The sequence below is a fragment of the Bombus terrestris genome, chromosome 10 (genome assembly GCF_910591885.1).
Source record: "Bombus terrestris chromosome 10, iyBomTerr1.2, whole genome shotgun sequence".
Lineage (NCBI taxonomy): Eukaryota > Metazoa > Arthropoda > Insecta > Hymenoptera > Apidae > Bombus > Bombus terrestris.
This window is the reverse complement of record NC_063278.1, coordinates 16552899-16574208: the sequence shown is the minus strand read 5'-3', so window position 1 is coordinate 16574208 and position 21310 is coordinate 16552899. Positions and strand designations below refer to the sequence as shown.

Here is a 21310-nt window from a genome sequence, read left to right as displayed (position 1 = left end):
CTGAAAAAATAAAATTCTTTAAAAACGTATGATATAATTATTATAATATATAGTTACACAAAATTTTTTAAATATCAATTTTTTAATCAATGAATTTTTAATGATTAAATATCTTCTAAAAATATATTTTTAAAGCGATGTCATTTTTACTTAAAATATGTCATGTACGATATACTGCATAATCATAAATTTGTAAATTCTATTCACAATTTTATATAAGAATGTCTCATCATAATAATTCTTCATATAAACATACTATAAATTTATTGCCAACTATAATTGTAATTTTAATTTTTTCACTTAATTAGTTAATGATGATTCCTCATTACTATATACCTATATAAATACTCAAAGATCTATTGAAAGTACAAATATGTAGCAACACGATCCTGATTGAATAATGGAAGAAAAGAGTTGTAAAGACATACTAGAGGAGAGAATGTGTCTAGTAGAATATATAAAAGTTTGAATGCTCTGTCATTTTGCACTTAAATATCTTTTTATTTAAATACCTATCTTAAAATAATATGTAATTTACTTTTTATTGAAAATGCAATGATTGTATATGGGCTGCGTTTGAGTCATGATTGAATGTAACAGTTTATTAACTAACATAAAATAAATTAAAAGTATTCAGAAAATAAAATAATTACATGGTTATTATTATATGGAATAAAATTATATATGAACTTTTTTGTTCTATATAAAATTTGTCAAAATTATATGGAAAAAAAACACTATTGAATTATATCAAAATATGATACTTTTAAAGTTGTATTTAGAATATATTTAATGTTAAAAGTTGTACAGTAAAAGAATGCATATTATAGTAAATTAATAATACATATATCATAGATTTATGTTTATTTTTATACAATATAATTTTTATGATAATCATAGCTAACATTAAAGTCGGTCACATGTCAAGGATAAATTATATTACTTATACATATACATATATAACATCAGTTTTGTTTTATACCCTTATTATTAGTTTCATTTTAACTGAACAATGTAACTAATTGGTTAAAAGTAAATATAATCAAAAAGTAAACTTTAGTAGCTGATATTTTATACAAAAGAATATCAACTATTTTAATTATTTTATGTTTATTCTTACAATTCTAAATTGAATATTATAAGTGGTCACGAACCAAGTTCCTTACATATAATTTCGAATAATAAAAATCTACAATAATCTTCAGTGACTTATTATCATCTTTTACATGCATTTGTTAAATAAAATAAATATACACTTCGTAGTAAATATGCATTCGTGATCGGAGTGTAATTTAAATAGATGACCAAACTTTGGTATCATATTTTACTTTTTCTAATAAACATTCAAATTAAGTAGTTGCAAGTAATGATATTATTTCTGCTCTTGAGTAGATTAACATGTATTATAGTAAATCGATCTCTGTTTAAATATTTTGCAAACGTAATAATCACTCTGGTGAAATCCAAATCTATGAAATAAATTTTCAATCTCACTTTTTCGTACTTTTAGGAAGAGCAGAATACAATATCAAACTTTGATCGCCTATTTTTAGTGCATCGTGTGTATTTAAATAATATGCTTAAAAATAAATAATTAAACTTAAAGAGTAAAGAACTACAAATTAAGAAATTTAAACTATATCATTATATTTCTACTTTTATATAGAGAAGATTATTATTATAGAGGATTCCAAAGTTAAACATACTTTTGTCAATAAAATAAATTAAAATTACTTCAAAATTGAAAATACGCGTACGTGTTTTCCATGTATTCGCTAATAATATAATAAAAAATATTCCCTATTTAATATATCAATGGTTGGATTTACATATAACATATATAAATACTTCCATAAATACTTTACAAGTCATTGCTTAATATTTGAGAATAAATAATTTTTACTTTGATTCAGGAATAAGGTTATATTATATTTATATAAATAAGTCTTCTTTTTATATGGGCATCTATGTCTATGTATTGATACAATGAAATCTCGGATTAAACTTAACCATATATGTAATATGTATTCGTGCCGCTTGATGCATATGGCTTAAGTGAATAAATTAATTGATTACTAATAAAACGCAGTACAGCGTCATAGTGCAACCAATGTAATTGAGTAACCCAAGACGTCGAAGTAATGCGGTTCACCCGCTGTTAACCACTGTTAGAGCAATAGTTAAAGTTTACAGTTTTCGATAACCGTAACAAGTAATTAGGGATGCATTGAAGATTACAACTTGTAACTTACAAGGAACCAAGTTCTCTCTTTGCGCTATATCTAACAAGATTTGTCTCCATGTGAAGGAGAGTGGATATGAGTCATATCTAAGTTATATTCTGGAAGTTCCAATGTTATGGTTCATCGTTCAATTACAAATGATACTAGAAATTGATTACAAAAATCTGGCGCAAGTTACATGGATGCGAAATACGTACAGCCCTAGCTATATCACTTTTATCGAGTGTAACTAATTTTTCCTGATACATCATCATCATTATCTTTTTAGTAATTAGATTGTTTCAGATTTTAGTCAATATTCTGATTTGAATCAGATTCCTTACAAATTTATATAAGGGGTAATATGCAGCTGGCAAGACCTATAAAAGTTAATGACCTTGTAACGTATCCTCTCCTCCCCTCCAAATGTTAACATTCCAAGTATAACATATAGACCTTATTTTTTAAAATATTGTTGGTTTGTTTTTATTACATATCTTATAGAGCCCTGGTTGCACAGTTTACAGTATACCCAGATAAAAATTGTACCTTACGTCACTATTTCTTTCTTTTTATATTTTACGTTAAATTATTTTTTTATGTATTGTTTTGTATCTTATAACATATTTCACATATTAAAAATAGTGTCAAGCCTGAAATTACTACTTATTATAACTCTACAAAATATAATATGACTTATATATTATATATAGTATGCTTTAAACAAATTTATAAGAGAATATTTGTGTTAGATGATATATACGCCCATCACTATTTTTTTCAATTAAAGTAACATTTTATAGAAATGAGAAAAAAGACATTTATGAATGAATTAAGAAATAAATCAGTACATAAATCTTTTTAAGAGAACTTGCAAATATATTTTTATACTGATTTATTTTTCATACAGTAATAAAAGAATCAAAGAATAAAATTAAATGTATAACTTGATAAAATGATAGCATAATTGTAATGTAGAATCGAACCTAGTATTTGTACAAATTTCAATATATTATATATATTTTACAATATTTCTTACTGTATTTCCATGTTTTAATCTTATATATAAGTATATTAATTGCAATGTTATGTGTAGACATACTTAATTTAAAAGGTTGTGCAGTAAACTACATGAGTTCATAGTAATACATATAATGAATACATATAATTGTAAATTTACTTTTATTCATACAATGTAATTTTAACAACTATAGTTTAATTATAACAATTATAGCTATGATTAACATCTTCACAGTCCCTAGATCTATATATCAGAATAATTAAGACCTATGAACATGTTAAATAACTTTATATGTAACATCACCTTTGTTTTTTATTGTTACTATTTCCATCTTTACTGGACAATGTAACCAAAGGCTCAAAAGTTCTTCAGTATAACCAAGTAAAAAGTGCATTCTAGTGGGTGTTATACCACGTATAACAAGACCAGCGATCCTTATGATGTTGTGTTGACGCTTAATAATTATCTCACTTGCAAACAATCCATGCCAAGTTCCTTCTACAAAATTTCGAATAAACAAATCTTCTATAGTAGTTTCTGATGGCCTATTACCATCCTTTATATTTGCTAAAAGAAAAAAATATATTTAACAATCCACATATATTCAAATGACGTATACATAGATAAAAAGCTGAGTAAACATAATATAAAACTAAAACAAATTTTAAATTTTGTATATAATTTTAATTTAATATTGCCATTAAAAGTTGTTTTATTAGTAAAACAAATTATAAAATATGCCTACATGTATTCCATGAGTTCCATGACTTTTTAGCAGCAATTTCATGTGGTGGATATGCCATTTCATATGTCAATGGTTGCTCTACCTTTGGTTTTGGCCTATAACGTCCAGCTTGTACTTTATGAAGTACTGTGCTGGCATGTAAATACCTTTTCGTAACATTATTTTGATTAATTAATATCTGAAAATAATATTTCATTTCATATTTAGTTCAAGAATAGGGTTATGTTATATATATATTTCATGCACCATATATAAATGTGTACATACAGGACGTAGATATGGTATTAAACTCATTATTTTTAACTATCTATGTGATAATTAAACAAAAATTATATTTATATTATATTTCAAATTTGGTTATATTTAATACATTGAACACTGAATTTAACAATTTGAATTCGTGGCAGTAGTACCAAACTCTCAAGATACATTTAGACTTTCAATTGTATAAATGAAAAAAGTGCAAACTAAAATTGTTATAAATGCATTGCGTACTAAATGTTCTCTGAATATTATGTAATACAAAAATAAAATTAATTATAATCAACAACTTATAATCCATATATTATAAACCATTATAATCAACTTAGTGATAATTTAAAAATTGTATTTACATGGGCTGGCATCCATGAAACTCCAAATTATCTCGCTCAATAAAAGGCGCGAGAGATTGAAAAGAATTATTCGAGAGTAAAAATAACTTTTGTCATAAAAGTCATTGATAGGAGATATTATTGTTTAATTTGAAAAGTTTCTTTTTTTCTTCAGCTTTATACATCTTTCTTACCTAATCCGATGTCTTTTCCTTAGATTTTCATAGTCCAATAGTAAGATAAGTTTCACCACATTGATCTAAAATTTTCTCCTAGATTTCATCTTCCATCTCTCAGGGTGGTAGAATCGCTTCGTGGTTATTTCATAATGTAGAAACGAAACGAAAAGACATCTTCAATGAAATTTATGACTATTTTATTGTTAAATGCAAAGTAATCAAGATTAAGTATCTGTAAAGGACAAAACACATTTCAAGGATCGTACGTGACTTTAACGAAAATTTACCATGGTCGCTAATAACTAAACTCACAGCATTTTAACACCAGAACTACCACACCAGTCAAATTGACTGGTTTTATTTTAAAATTCCTTCTTCGTGTTATATCTTTTTCCACAATGATGTAATGACTTTCGCAACGATAACTAAAAGAATAATATAATGAATTTTATTTTCCTTTTTATGTATTCAAACTGAAGATAATTTTGTATCGAGGTTACTTATACCAATACCAGTCAAAATGACTGGTACTTGTCAAAGTGTAAAAGGGTCTTGCAATCTGTTTGTCGAACCCCAATTAACCAATTTCCTCATTTTGTACAACTTCCATTATGTTTTTAAAATTTCTACTGCATATCATTCAATATGATGATATCAAATATCAGGAAAATTCCGGATCGATCGCTAGATGCTAACACTAGAAATACCACACCAGTCAAAACGATTGGTTCTACAATTTTATAAATGTGTCAACCCCCATTTAAGAATCATTATCCCAGATGGATTAATAATACAAAAAATGTACTACGTAACATGGAATTGCTTCTGTAAGAAAGTAATAAATCAATAAATATAAAAATATTCTATTATTACGTATTTTTTAAAGACCATATAAACATATTTTGCGATTTATGTACATATATACAGGCAATTTCAAAGCTCTTAATATACATATATACATATCGATATTGATATACATAAAGCCGAGTTTATACGATTGTGTGAAAAAAGTAGATAATACTTTAAGCTTAAATATTGTAAATAGGCATCAATATTTTTTTATCAACATTAATCAATCATCACATCAATAAATTATATAATTTTATATGTAATATACATTCCTGGTTTTGGAATAAACATTTAAAAAGATGATTCCCCTTACTTTTTAAACTTACATCTACTAATATAATTTTGTGTATATGTTATATACGTTGTGTATACCCGTATGCCTACATACACGTATTAGCTACTAAAAATTTGTATGAAAATTTAGTAACTATTATTGCTTATCATAATTAAAGTACTGTTTGTAAACATCGATGACACTTAATTACACCCAATAATCATGAATAATTTCCGCAAGTCGCTTAAGCAAACATAAGTTTTATGTTTATAATTATAGACAGCAAATACTATGTTGACAAAGAATTCGCTTGTCATCTCTCGTAGAAGAAAGAAACAAATAATTATTAAACTGAAGGCTAGCGTTGCATATTCTGTCAAAACGAACATTTCTTTTAATATATTGAATAAAAGGTACAATATACGACACTACTATTATTAATAATAGTAATAATAACATACAGCGAAATTGAATACAAACATGCTGGAACAAACGTTAATTTAACATCGAAGAAAAGAAATTCATTATGTATAAATTTATTGTTGTAAAATAAATGGATAAAGATGTAATTTTTATAGAGGAAGAATATTTTTCAAATCCTAATATGAATGTAGCAATTATGACAAAATTTGTTATATAATTACACTTAATATAAAATACAAGCCACAGTAGATAAGATAACCTGTGAGAAGTTTAAATGAAGTAAGAAATTAAGAATAGTCTAGTATAAACTAAATTATATACGAATACATATATAATATATGTACAATTATGCAGTATAATAGATAAATATTGTATAATACATATATAATCATATATATAATTATACATATATAACATTAGAAACATTTTACATTTTCTTATATTTGCAGGAATTACTAAATTGATATTTCGCATATTTAAAAAAAAGATCGAAATTCATTCCTGCATTAAATGTTACGATATGTAACGATATATATAAGGTTATAGATATTTAGAAAATAGTTTTGTAGGAAAAGATACTGAAGGGAGAGAAAAGGAATCGCGTCGATGATAATCGAGGGTAAGAACAAAAAAGGAGGAACATAAAATAATAAAGACCCGATGCACACGAACGATGCGGCAGCGACACGTTGCCGTAGTGGTGTCGCTGTGCGATTGTTGTAAATTATAGACGTGCAATGCAATATCGCTCGTATGCATTGCACGATTATGTCCGATGCAGACGAGCGGTTTACGGCAAATCGCCGCAACGGCAACGGATTGGAAGAACAAGGAAATATATATATATATATGTATTCTTCTTTTGTGAGACAGAAGAACTTTACTTTTATGTTTTTCCAACGACAGCAGAACGGTGTCGTACAGGAAAAGTTGGTTGTCTGCAACGAATCTTAAAAACATATACGTAGCCGCCAAACCCATAGAGATATAAGAATAAAGTGTGCGAGTCACATGTTACCGTGTAAGTGGATGCGACTAATACGATATAACGATAGAAACAGAACGGAGGCCCTTTTCGCCCTTGTCTGATTAGACATGCACACTGGCACCGCTCGTTGGTGTTATGCTTACATATCTACTGTACGAATATACATGCGTTATTAAACAAGGATACAAGGACCTCTACTCAACGTTCTCTTTCTATCCCTGTATCACTTTTTCATCTCGTTCATGCACTCTGTTACTCTTTATGGCCGAATCGCACAAAGTTGCTATATCGCTGCGGCATCGTATCCCTGTCGCGTCGCTCGTGTGCATTGGGCCAAAGAGTAGCATAGTTGGTGCGCGGGAGGTGGTAAGGTGGGGAGCATAGAAGGGTGGAGGATCGAGCGTTGGAGGGGCAAGCGAATGAGATTTAGTTGGGTGGGAGAGTCGGAGGGACGAGTGGAAAGTCTGAGCTGCTTGCAGTCTCGTTGATCCAGCCTCGGGTAGTATGTACCGTGACGTGACAATGGCGGTAGTCGTAATTACGAAACGGTACGTTATTGTGATCAGCTGATCAAGCGAGCCCAACGGAAAGAGCAAAATCGAGAAAATACGCGCGATAAATAATAGAACGAGGATTCGAGACGGAGTCGAGATATCGAAGCTCTGCGAGATAATTCGAAGACAAAAAGTCAAGAGAAGAAGGGAATTGGATTTTCGGCTATGTCATTGCGCTTGTGATTTGCTCTGCCTCTAGGGCACCGGTGCTCTTTTGTGTTGTGTGAATAGTGGCTTGCGTTTTTGCGGCTGTGTTGTGTGCATGTGTGCGTGAAATTCGCAAAAGCGATAGATAAATGTGTCTTAGCCATGCCTGCTGTGCGGAAGTATAGAAGGGATACCAGTGAAGTGAGCTGCTGTCTCAAGTATGTGATCTTTGGATTTAACGTGATGTTTTGGGTGAGTATTACATCTCGATATTGCATTTCTAGCTTTTTGTCTCTAGTAGCAACGCATCTTTCATGTTTTCTATCATGTTTTTGCAACGTTATTGCTAGACTGCGGATATTCATACGAAGTCATATTTTTACAAAGATAATTTAGGAAATGTAACTTGGATGCACAACTCTTCTACATGTAACATAATATAATATTATCTTTTAGCTACTTTATGTATATATCGATACATATTACACGCATTTCTAGCGCCTCCATAAATGCATAAAAATCCGCTATTTAGTTACTATACTTTATCAAGTCGATGGTAATTTTCATTCGTTTGAAATTGAAATTTATTTTTCATAAAAACGCGAAGAGCTAGTAACTTTTGGCAGTACGTCTTGTTCCAAATGGTAAATAGAGGGGTTATGTCGTGATTAATGATTAACTTATTGACTAATCTGGTCAGTGATTAATTGACGAATTAACATTTTGTTTGTAAAAGCATGTTTTATCGTTTCGTATAATATATTATTAGTTAATATATAAGTAGAATATACGAAAATGAGCAAAGATTTATACGCAAGTGAACTGTTTGTTTTAAAATATACGCGTGAAAGAAATGTAGCTCATCAAGAAAACAACGAAGTATTTTAAACAAAAAGTACAACGAATAACCTGCAATGCAGCCCTTGTGTACTCTAATTGCTACAACTGCAAAAATCATGATACAGGACGTCCATTTACATACGTTATGATTTCAATATTGTATAAATATATATACGCAGAATATTTACATACAAATTTCTCAGAATTAAAAAGTACACAGTTCATTTTGATTTCTATTCTGTAAAACGTAATCTCTTTCTTGTAGATTTTGAGTTCCAAGTTGAATAAATAGTTCTGATAACGTGACACGATAATTTGAAATTATGCGTCTAATAAAATTATATGTAGGTATAGACTTAAATGGACGTTTGTTTTCGTCTGTTGTTTAAAGATGAATTTATTTGCATCCTGCACTTTCCCTTTTATTAATATATATACATAAAGTTTGACGATTAAAATTATATTTCTGTTTCAATAGTATGAAACAGAACGAATTTGCATTACGACGTGAATAGAATGTAAAACGAGTCATATTTCATTCATTATGTTTATCGTAATTTGAATTAATTAACAGATTGATATTTAATTTCAAAGTATTAAATCTAGAAATGTTTGCATTATTAATTGCTTGAATAATATATTACGAATTATGCAATTTTTATTATATCATTCGTTTGATGATCATTTAAAAAGCATAATTTTCCTATTTGAACCAAAACGTCTTTCGCAACATTTTTTCTCGTGAACAATGAGGAAATTACTATAATTTATAATTTATAATTTTTACCGTTAAAACTATAATTATTATCGTTGGCCGAAAACTATATAAATATTACTACTTTGTCTTTACAATAGAACAAGTTAAAGGAAGAGAAACCTTATTAGAGAAATATTTACATGCATTTCTACGTACATGAATTATTTACGCTATTTATTCGTTATCTGGTTGAAAATTTATAATAATCGCAGTGAACGTGATAAAAATCGCCATAACGTTTCGACGTTCTGATAGACGTTATTATTACGACGTTGTAATTTATGACTTATGAATATAACCTGACCTCCTGATCTTTCTCAATCTTCTCATTTAACTCGCTAGAGGACAAAGGCAAATTGAATAGACAAGATAAAAAGAAAAGCAAAAGAGGGGCAAAATGATTCGAAATGCGCGTAAGCCTGGCCCTGATATTTTTTAAGCTAGAAATCCACCTATAATTGGTATCGCGTTATTCAAATATATTTATAACATAATTTGCATATATTAGCAGTAAAATCGATAAAGCGCGGTAGTAAGTTAGAAAATTAGCCAGGATCGTGCGTGTTTGGTTTTGGACACATTAAGGGGGGATTCTCGCGTTAGTAAACTCAAGTGACTTTCATGAATATTTTTTTTAGACCAACTACTAGTTATATGGGGCAAGACCTTTTTAAGATGTAAATATAGTCTTGAAGAACAAATATCACTTTTACTTCAGTTCTTCTTATTGTTCATTGTATATTGTACAAGTGATTTGATCATCTTTGACGATGTAATCATTGTTACCGTGTAGTATAGCGTCTATCGCAGCCATCAGTAGACTGCGGATGTTCATGCAATTCTGTGCTTTTATGAGCATAATTAATGAAATCAGATCTACATAGAAATTTGTTTCATCTACTAAATATCGTAGTAAGTGCTCTACTTTAAATACCGTTGTTAATATACGAAAACCATTTCTTAAATCAGAAATAGACTAACAAATTGCTTGTAAATTGATATTCTGCTTATAATACTGTGTTAAAAGTATACGGTATCAGGTTCCTGTTACTTTTTACTCGATAAAAATTGCTGCCCTAGTAAAGATTAATCTGTTATTGTTAAAGGTTAGAAGATATGCCTTTGAAATGGGCAGAAAGAAATAGAGAGCAGTCGGATAATTGTAAATGGAGCTCGAGATTCTTATCTTCTCCTATAACATATCTCGAATTTCTGTTTTGAAAATCAAAACATGTAAGCTTTAGCTCCTGGTAGATTTTATATGCTGTATACTTACGTGTATTATGTATGAGGCGTGTTCTATTTTTCCGGCTAAGCTATAAAGGCATAATCTACAAGTGAAAATAAAAGGAAAATGTTCCATAAAATTTGGTCGTAAACGTTTTGTTATAGAGTTACACGTAAATATTGAATGCAGTGTGTAGCAACAGATTCTACATTATTCCTATTATTATTATTTATTTTATTTAAGGCTAGTTTCGTTAATAATTTTGCCGCTCATATTTAATTCGATTCTGAAGAAATTCGGAACGTAATAAATTCCAGGCTACATCGATGTCGAGTTTGTACTGCGAATATCAACGTACTGTAACAACATGCTGTGGTCAGAATTTAAGTATTCAAGCAGCTCTAGTTGCGTATAATAGGAATAACGTAGAAACGTACAGAAGTTTGTAATTCGCTTTACCGTATCCCATATCTCGCTTTCTGCATATTCCTGTTATGCACTTTGTTAATCGCTTAAAATGCCTTAAATAAAATAAATAACAATAATAAAGCATTTACGCATAAAATCTCAACGTGTGACATTTTCCCCTTATTTTCACTTGTACATTATACTCCTACAATTTGACCGGAAAAGTAGGGAACCCCCTATGCTATAGAGCTACTCACATTAATATTCAGACACAATACTACGTATCTCTGTATTTGTGGCTTCGTATAAGAGGGGATGATTTAAATATCCTGCTGCTTATTCTATGAAAATATTAACCACTTCTCGTAGCTCGACAATGCGTAAATAATTTCTCTCTAGCAATATTTTAATTAAACAACGTTTAATTGTACACATAGCAGATTTTTACCAAAGAATTGTCTTATTTTCACGTCATACTAATATTCGGACTCTGTTTTCCGTCCTGCGATCTAGCGATTTTTAGAAACGGTTCCAAACGCGAAATAGATTTATTCTGTATAATTAAGCCAGAGAGAGGAGAAATCAGAAGAGAGGAGTGAATATTTTTATAACGCATCAAGAAATCTAGCATGTCACGAAAAGGAAAGAGTGCTAGTTTTGTTAAAAGACGATTCGCAATTTATTATAGAGAAAAGGGTAAAAGTAAGACCACATCGAATTTAAGAAACAAAGAGAATAATCTTCTGCTTGTTTAAAATTTATTGTACAATTAAACGCTAGTTTTAGAAGGAAATTGTTTGCGTATTTTCAAACTACAATAAATGTTTCCTTATATTCGTAGAATAAGCAACACAAAATTTAAATCATCTCCTCCTACACAAACCAACAAATACACAGACACTGTTGTGTGCGAATATTAATGTGGATAACTGTACCTATTTATTGTGAGTCTAATTATAGAGTAAGCCTGTAATTTGCGGAACCTTTCAAACGATATGTTTGAATTCTTTCTACCAATTGGTAGAAAATTATGTTGTATATTTCAAAAAATATAGACACAACCAATATACATATAGATATACTAATAAAAAACATTCATAATAAAAAACATTCATAATAAATAACATTTCATAATAAATAACATAATAAAATTCATAATAAAAAACATTTATAATAAAATCCAAATACTAATAGAAACATGAGATGACGATCCTTTCGAAATTATTCAATTTTGATGTAAAATATTTTTCGACATCAACAATTTCGAAAATGTTCGCATGGACAGATTTAAATGGGCCATCTTAAAAAACGACCGTATGAATATTGGTTGATTGCTTCTGGCTGTATCCATATATATACATATGCGTGTACATGCATAGTATGATATAACGAAAATGGTATATCGATTTTTATTGCGTGAGTGTAATGCTTGAATTTATGCGATTACTTAACTCGCCCTGTTCGTTGCAAAAGCCACTTATTGTCAATTAACAGGATAAACGAAATACGATGGTATTTCGTGTAATTAACGATATTGCAATAAGTGAGATGAATATAGAAAGTATTACAAGCCAAACGCACAAACAAATATATAAATATATGTATACATTTTATTAGTTTTCGCCTACCAAAACGAGATTGATTTACATAGATTTCTTATTCAACTTCAATTAGGCTACTACATATATATTTAAACTTACTCTTAATTATACACTGTTTACTTTATACTCAATTACTTCAGAAATTACCTATATTTAAAGCGATATCACTTTTCACATTTCGCCATTTTTCCAAACATCTATCTTCGTGTTATTTTAAATAAATACAGTAATATAAATATAGTAGGAGGTAAAATTATTTCCAATGTAAGCTAAATTAAAAGTTTTAATGCATCGTTGACGCACGACGATTTTCACGCGACGAACATGAACATATTTTTCGAAAATATGCGGGAATTGCAGTAAAACATTTATTTCACAATTATATCGTGTACTTTTTTGCATTTCTTTTTTCCTTAATAAGGTTGAAAGGGAATAAATTGTGTTTTATTTTAAAAGTATACGTCAACACGATATTAATATCTTAATTAATATGCAGATTGTCAACGAATTTACAAGGTTTGTTGGTTGAGAGTTAAAGAAGAAGAAAAATATATATGTATATTTACGTGCTACCAGTGACTCATCGGAAATACTTGATGAGGACACCTGCACTTACGACTCTTCGGAAACGGTTGAACGGCCTTGAACTCGGTGAACAGATGTTCGGTAATGAACTCCTTCTCATTCATAGCAACGGGTTGTTCCAATGTGTTCATAGTCTTCATAATTTCTATCGAAAAACGTATCTATACCTGTACCTTTGGAATTGATAAGAAATATAGAGGAATGTTTAAAACGTTTACTATAATAACGAGTATATCACGAGGTAAGAGAAGATTATAAGAAGATTATATTAGAGACAGTCGCGAAGGTTTACACACACTCTTTAAAGTCCTTACTATGATATAAAATATCATAGCTCTATGAATTTCTTTTTTCTTTTATTAAGATACATATTTTTAAAATTTAACGCAATTTATTGATTCTCGTCTTTATTAAGAAATAACAAATAGCAAAATACAAAATACATTGTTAGAAATATTCTATACACCTGTTGTATCTGATGAAATCATGAAAGTGATAGGCTTAATATTACATGAATATGTCGTTGAATCTTTTTGTTCCATTAAGACACATGTTTTTAAAATGTAACGCAATTTATTCACTTTCACCCTTATTAAGAAAAACCAGGTAAAATATGTACAAGATATAATGTTAGAAAAATTACAGACATCCGTTAGATCTGCACGAAATCATAAAAATTGTAAGCTTAATAGTATATTAATACAATCTTGTAGTCTTACGTAAGCTTCAATACATAATATATTACAGCTGTCTGTCTTCTTGACGTTGAAAAAGCTGAAGGTTTTGCAATTATTTCTGACTTATTCTGACTTTCCTCCAGTGTTTCGTCTTCAGTTTCTTAAATCAGATAGACAAAATTTGATAAGTATTCTGAACCTCTCATGACTGACGGTGCATGTATCAAGAAGAATACTGATTAATTTATTTTTAAATTCGATCGAATTTCTTTGCAAGTATTCGCATAAAACTCTATAGATATAAAGATCGTGATCGATAGCCATACCATGTCGCCTGAGTGGTTTACCTAAATCAGCGTACAAGGTACTATTTATTGGCATTAACTGCCACGTTAATTTCAAACTTAATCGCATGCAAAAGATTGAGTCAGCTGCAAGTAGCAGCATATTTTACATTTCCAGGGAATTTTGCCCAAGAACATTGCAATCTAATTTTTATTGAGTGAAACAAGAAAAGATCCATGTCGACGTGGTTAATAATTTCGGAGATAAAAAATGATCTAGGTTAATAAGATATGTTAAAGCCGGAGAAATTTTCATTTATCGAAAACGTTTCATCTCACAATGAAACGCATTCCTTTCTATTGCGGCCACTTAAGAGAAATTAGGAAAAAATATAAAATGCAAAACAATATCAGTGAAATCACGAACATACGTGAAAATATTGGCAACGTAATTACATTCTTCAAAGAAATCAAAATTTATGCTCAATTATAGAGATAAGTGGAAATACTTGATATATGCATATACCTATGTAAGTTTATAGTGATGTACAGCTTTTTATTACATATACCACGTAAAATCATGCAAATAGGAAAATTTTCCAATCTCTATATACATTGCAATAAAAATAAATTAATAATTGTACCAAGTCGCTCATAACTGTAGCAGTCGATGCGACTGCAAACCTTTTTAATAAAAGAAAAGGATTTCATTGATTATTATTAGACTATGGATTTCTATGAACTTATGAGAAATTTGAAGCCACAAGAATATACAGATTGCAGGTAATATGCGAAAACGTATAGAGCATTCAAAGTAGAATACTCGTTATAGCATTTAACACCTAAATTCCATTCATTTAATTACATTGATAGCAATATGAATTTCCATAAACATGTGCAGCCTAGTTACATATGCTTTGGCAGTATATTTGTATAAAATTTCCTGCTCTGAATCACACTCTGACTCAATTAGTAAATTTTTATTCATCCGATTGGAAAGTTGGCATTGGAGTTGCCCTTAGTGGAAACGTTGCTTGTTTTCCATCATTACTACTTCCTTTCTGTAGCTCTTCATCCTTATTGTCCCACTCGTTGCTAGGACTGTTTGAGGAATCTCATTACAAAACTTGCCTGTAAAACCGGTTTCTAACCAGTGCAACCGGCCACCATGGCATGGGTTTGCTTTTCTCGAAGGAAGTGTGACTTCTTCGATTCCTTTGCACAGTAAGAAGGCAAACTTTCGGTATCGTAAAAACTCTCGTGTATAGTTGCACCTTAAAGATGCTTCGCTTTACACGCTTTGCAATTTGTTTGGAAAAATAAAAGAACGAAACTAAGGGAGAATCGTTTAATCGAACACACAGCGATTACAGTTTTGTTAATTCGTTAAGGACCGAGCAACGGTTTATCACAATGTCAAGAATACCTCGATTTCTTTATATTTTATACAATTGCAAAATCTAGCTAAGAGAAATAGCGACGAAAAAGATATTACGCGAATTTTTGAAATTTGCTTTCGTAACCACAATATTGAGAAACAGATTTGGTAATATAAGACGATCGAAAGAAATGTTGCAAATGACGAGTGATTTTGAAATTATTATTTTTTAATTAAATATATAAGATACAAATTTCTTGCGGTTAAAGGAAAGTTATGCGAAACTTCGTTCAGTAAATTCTTCATTCTATTGAGCAAATATACTTTATCGAGTTTTAGCATTGCTTCACAGCTGTGTATTTATGCCATAAATATATTTTAATGGCTTTTTTGAAGTGGCACAGCAATGTTTTCCTAATGTAACTTTTGTATCATTATTTTAAACGTAGTCTTTGAAGTATACAGTTGTATACATACAATATACATTGTATACAATATAATTCATAAGTATACAATCAGAGAATAAAGCACTTTATATATTATTCTAATAAATTCCTCGTCCTATTTTCTTCTCGTCTAAATGATTTCATGCTTGAACGTCTGAAATTTAGTACTTGATAGATACTTGCAAACTAAAATAGAAATTTGCATTAATATCAGATAGCCGAAAATGTAATCTTAAGAATTTACAATATTTAGAAAAGGATGAATTACTTTGAACAATATTATGTTTAATTAATAATATAAAGTTTGTCCTATTTACGCATTACATGTTATTTAAAAATAACATCTTTAAACATTATTGTTACGTAATTAGGTTTATACAGTCATCCTGCATTTACATAATTAATTAGAGTATATCCAAGTATATCCTCTTTGCTTCTTTAGATAGCTTCTGTTTTCGAATTATTTTATTCGCAAAATGTCTACAATACACAAAAGATAGAAAAATTACATTGATTAATGAAACGAAATATTTAAAAACTATGTGAAATTCCCCAATATCTGAGGTGGTCGTTGGTGAAGCTGCCCACAAGAAATACTCTTGATGTTCAACAATAAAGTTTATTAAATTATTAACAATTAACAACGATTAACAACTGTTAAAGTGGTCACCACTTCTACGAAAACTCCACATCTGGTCTTTTTAGTTTTCTCAAGCGCTGAAGCCATCGACAGCATATAGACAAAAGAATAGCACGAAGGCAGACCATAAACAGTAGACAGGCGACATTGGCTTCGGGGTTTTCAGTTATAAGGTAACACTGCTAGCGTGCGGATCTGGACCAGCTCAAATTGTATTTCTACTTATTATTACACTTCTCTACTAAATTAAATATATATATTTTGTACCTTACACTTTATCCACGCGTTTTCTCCCTTTATACATCCCATAACCTCAACACTTCATTTGACAGTTTTGGATTACACGCAATGATCGTGACATGCAACATTCGCCTGATTTGTCGTCTGACAAAAATTGAATAGCAAAATTACGTTCTAACGAAAAATTCGTGCTTTTTTTATATTTACGGCGTAACTGCCAAAATTTTATTTCTCGCGTCTTCGCGATAGTTGAAATAGGTGTAATATTTTTTTTTTATTTATTAGAATATTTACAATCAATTCTCGTTGAGAATTTTCAGTAACTTCATTTGGCGTGATACAATGACATGGCTTATACTAGTTTTATATTGTTGGTTCTAGTGGAATCTAAGGATTTAATCTAGAGGATATTTTCTTTCTCCATAGTTAGATTCCGTAGGTCCAGACAGGGTCTGGGCCAGGTCAAATTATATTCCTACTTGTTATTACACTTCTCTATTAAATTAAATATATATATTTTGTACCTTACACTTTATCCACGCGTTTTCTCTCTTTATACATCTAATAACCTCAACAACAACGATTAACGATGTTATTAACAACTAACGATTAACGACTAACTATCAAGAGTTATAACCGCGTATCTCTAATAGTGTTTGCTTCGCTATGACACTTAACCTTTCGCACTTTGCAGCTCGGGGCAGAATAAATCTTTGGTTCGAAACAAAACGGATTCTTTTCTTTGTTGCCCCTCGATATCCCCACTACGCACGCGTTTATTAAAAGCCGCGTATGAATTCTTCGGAATATTCGGTGAAAGAACCGTAGGGATATCGATGGTGCATTAGGCATGTCGGCCTTACGCTTTGAAGGTATAGCGCTTTGTGTCGCGAAGCCGTTGGAAAGTTCACATATCTGTATCACAAAGCCACATATCTATTGAAATGTAACATCTATTTTGGGATCATATAGAACCGAAAAGGACAATAGAAATTTCATATCATTGAAACTACTAGTTTATAGACTTATTCCGCAGTTTGGTTACAACTGCGTGTAATACGAAAACCACGTTGCAAGAAATTTTATTGAATAAACAGTAATTCGTAACATAAGACGTAGCGTATTATAACGGAGCGTACCGTCGGTTCGCTTTCTAATCATTACGTAACTCTTAAGTGCTATAACAATATAATAGTCACTTAGAACGTACTGTTACAGAAGACAAATTAACCCACTTTTTACAAATTAACTATCGATATAACTTGTTATAAGAAAATATAAATAATATTAAAATAATGAACTTTGTCATGTTATAAAATAAAGTGGCTGCTGCGAATTATCTGCACAATGTATGTATTTACTGTAACATTTACATATTAATTAATTTCTTCTTCACGTTTGTATCCCTTCAGTTATCTTCCTTTTTGAACTATTTTCTTCATAAAAAGTCTGGAATATACAAAAGGTAATTCCAAATAAAGTTCCATACCTATTGAAGTATAAAATCTTTTTCGGGTCATACGGAGGTCAACAAGGACAGCAGAAATTTCACACCGTCTAAGCTATGGAAATTTGATATTATGAAAATGAAATTAGAATTTAATAAAAATACACTTCATAGGAAGATGAGGATATGCAAATACTTTTTGTTGCTGAATAAAGGGCTTTTTTACACTGTTGTGTACATTGGGTTTAGTGTCTAGAACAATGATATATCACTTCGATATTGTATTTCAGTATTCACGAACCTTATGGTGTCGTGACTTATTAATCCGTTTAGAAACAGCTTCCGTATAATATAAGAAGAATTATGACTATTAGTTTTAAAAGCATTCATGGTGTCGCTGTTATGTGATTAAATCTGACAAATCTATTCAGGCCATCGTATTGCGTAACGAAGTATAGTAATCTTTTAGTAGATCTTTTCCATCTTTCTCGCAATATCTGCAACTTATAACTGATGGAAATCAACATTGGGAAATTACATATAATTAAAAGAAATTTTAAAATCAGATTATATCAGTTATTACTATATGGACACTATGGAATCGTAGAATACAGACGTTGAAGTCATAAAATTATCGTGATACCTTCTGACTATTACTTTTTGCATCGTAATAACACACCGTAATAACACGCGTTTGTCATTGCTCATTTCGTATATCGTTTCTTCTTACTATAACTCTTTCTAACGGTGTTTCCAATGGCATATGTCTATATGACATTTTCTTTTTGTCTTGGCTTATAGAATATAACGACAACGTTTGGTGGGGAAAATTGGGACTCCCTGTATATCCATAAATTTCGTAGGATTCGACTGCCAGCTTCGATACTGCAAGCTCATTACTCAGTCAATGGATTAACATGTTGACTGCCACGACACCCGTATTCGGGTGTCAGCAAAGTTTCTGGTTGGACCGCGTAACCCATATTCGGGTGTCGCTTATTTGACTACTTGCGCAGGATCGTCGTAGGTATTTCAAAAGATATTCCATAATAATAAAACTGTTGAATTGTTATAAAAGTAATACGAAAATGGCTTATTAAAAAATTATTTAGAATGTAAAACTTTAAAGCATTCTATACATAACTGAGGTTGGTCGGGACAATTTGGACAATAAGTTGTTGTCTTCAAATTTGTTGTTTTCTTCAAATTCTTTTGCGCCTTTGTTCGGCCCATTCGACGTCTTTTATTCGCATAACATAGTTTGCATGCGCGTCTAATGCTTCTTCCGGAATCATTTTTCCGAACGGCGATATTATGCTGACTCCGTCGAAGACAAGGATTTTTTGTATTTTCAGACAACCCTAATAATTTTGCAACTAATAATTGTCTAAATATTCTAATATTTATATTCTTCCTTGTTGCAATTTTGTAAACTGTCAAAGCGTTTACAACAGAAATTCCCAGAAGGAGTTGAATGCCAAGTTTTCTGTACCATTTGATTCCTTTCCTAATCGTGGTGGCATAAAAAACCATTTGGTCGGAATAATCTATACCACGCTTTCCTTCATTATATTCAACAACAGCTAGTGGTTTTAACGTTGCGAACAAACGAAACGAAAGATCATTCTTGAGACCATCACATGAGGCGACTCGCATTACTAAAATATCGATGGGAGCACCTAGCAGAGAACGCTTGGTACTGCTGCACGCGTGGCCTGACGGAGATTTCTTTGAAAACACGTGTGGCAGTCAACGTGTTAAAGGTATAATATATAAACTGTTTTTGACGTTTTATTACAACAATAATCGTGCTGTGTATATTTCTGCAAAAATCGTTCTGTTAAATGCCAAACGTTTTCTAATAAAGAAAGAAATTCGAATGCTGCTGATAAGAGAATACGGCTCGTTCATTATACTTGCCAAGTATCCGATCTTCACAAGCTGGTTTCGAACCTCGGAACGAGTGCTCGCGAGTTTCGAAAATCTACTCATAACGAGATTTTAAGTTAAAATTCGTAACAGAGGAAGTAACACTCTTGTGTGGAATATATACAGAAAAAGTATCCCTGGAAGAAGACTACGTAGAAACACACGAATGATCTTTTTCCTTGAAACGATACGTTGCAACTCTGTGCTGATGTTTTCTAATGAGAAATGCATCTACGTAATATATAACCATACATTATCTAAATCGTAAAGTTTCTTCGAGACGCAGAAAACGAAACTTATAACAACTTCGATATCTAAGCGAATCGAAGCTCTTGCAAGTATCACTCGAATCACGAGAATTAGAAAGACGTTACTATTTCCTTGGAACAAATGTAGAAAAATTATAGTAGGAATTATTAACAGTAAACAGGACTCCATTTGAACGTTTGTAATTGGAGGGTTCAGAAGTTTCCATGAAAGATGATTTACGCCGAGTAAATAGCTCCTCGTTACATTCGGCGACACTGACAATTTATGTTGAAGGAGTATAAATGAAAAACTAATTTACACCGATTGATTTCTGACTTATATTATTTAAGAACATCAGCCTAAAAAGATGATTTCATGTGAACGGAGAATTTCTGGCATGTTCATTTCAATTCTACTTGGAAGTACTTGTTTTGTTTGCCAAAGTAGGTTCTCATGGATGTTCCAATCTCTTGCGTTTAGGTTGCAGTCTACTTGAAGGTACAGCTTCTTTTTTTTCAAAACACTTGTAGAGGATTCGAATCTAGTCAATGAATATTCCAAGTTCGAACTTAATTGCGACGTATTTCGACCTATCACTAATTACAA

General features: G+C 30.6%; 2 protein-coding genes across 4 annotated transcripts in view; one reads left to right on the top strand and one right to left on the bottom strand.

Moving 5' to 3' along the window:
- Positions 1 to 3387: 3387 nt before the first annotated feature.
- LOC100646266 (28S ribosomal protein S24, mitochondrial) lies at positions 3388 to 4475 on the bottom strand. The gene is made up of 3 exons (XM_003398561.4): positions 4256 to 4475; positions 3989 to 4166; positions 3388 to 3810 (listed from the first exon to the last, which is right to left on the bottom strand). Exons 1-3 carry the CDS (start codon positions 4280 to 4282, stop codon positions 3521 to 3523), a joined length of 495 nt encoding a protein of 164 aa, XP_003398609.1. The 5' UTR covers positions 4283 to 4475; the 3' UTR covers positions 3388 to 3520.
- Positions 4476 to 7734: 3259 nt separating this feature from the next.
- The window catches only part of LOC100645644 (tetraspanin-5), a 123442-nt gene continuing 109866 nt past the window's right edge, over positions 7735 to 21310 (top strand). For all 3 annotated transcript variants that reach the window (XM_003398556.4, XM_012313150.3, XM_003398557.4), the window contains exon 1: positions 7735 to 8247. In XM_003398556.4, the coding sequence (XP_003398604.1) occupies positions 8158 to 8247 (90 nt within the window). In that variant the 5' untranslated portion in view covers positions 7735 to 8157. The remainder of the gene's footprint in view (positions 8248 to 21310) is intronic.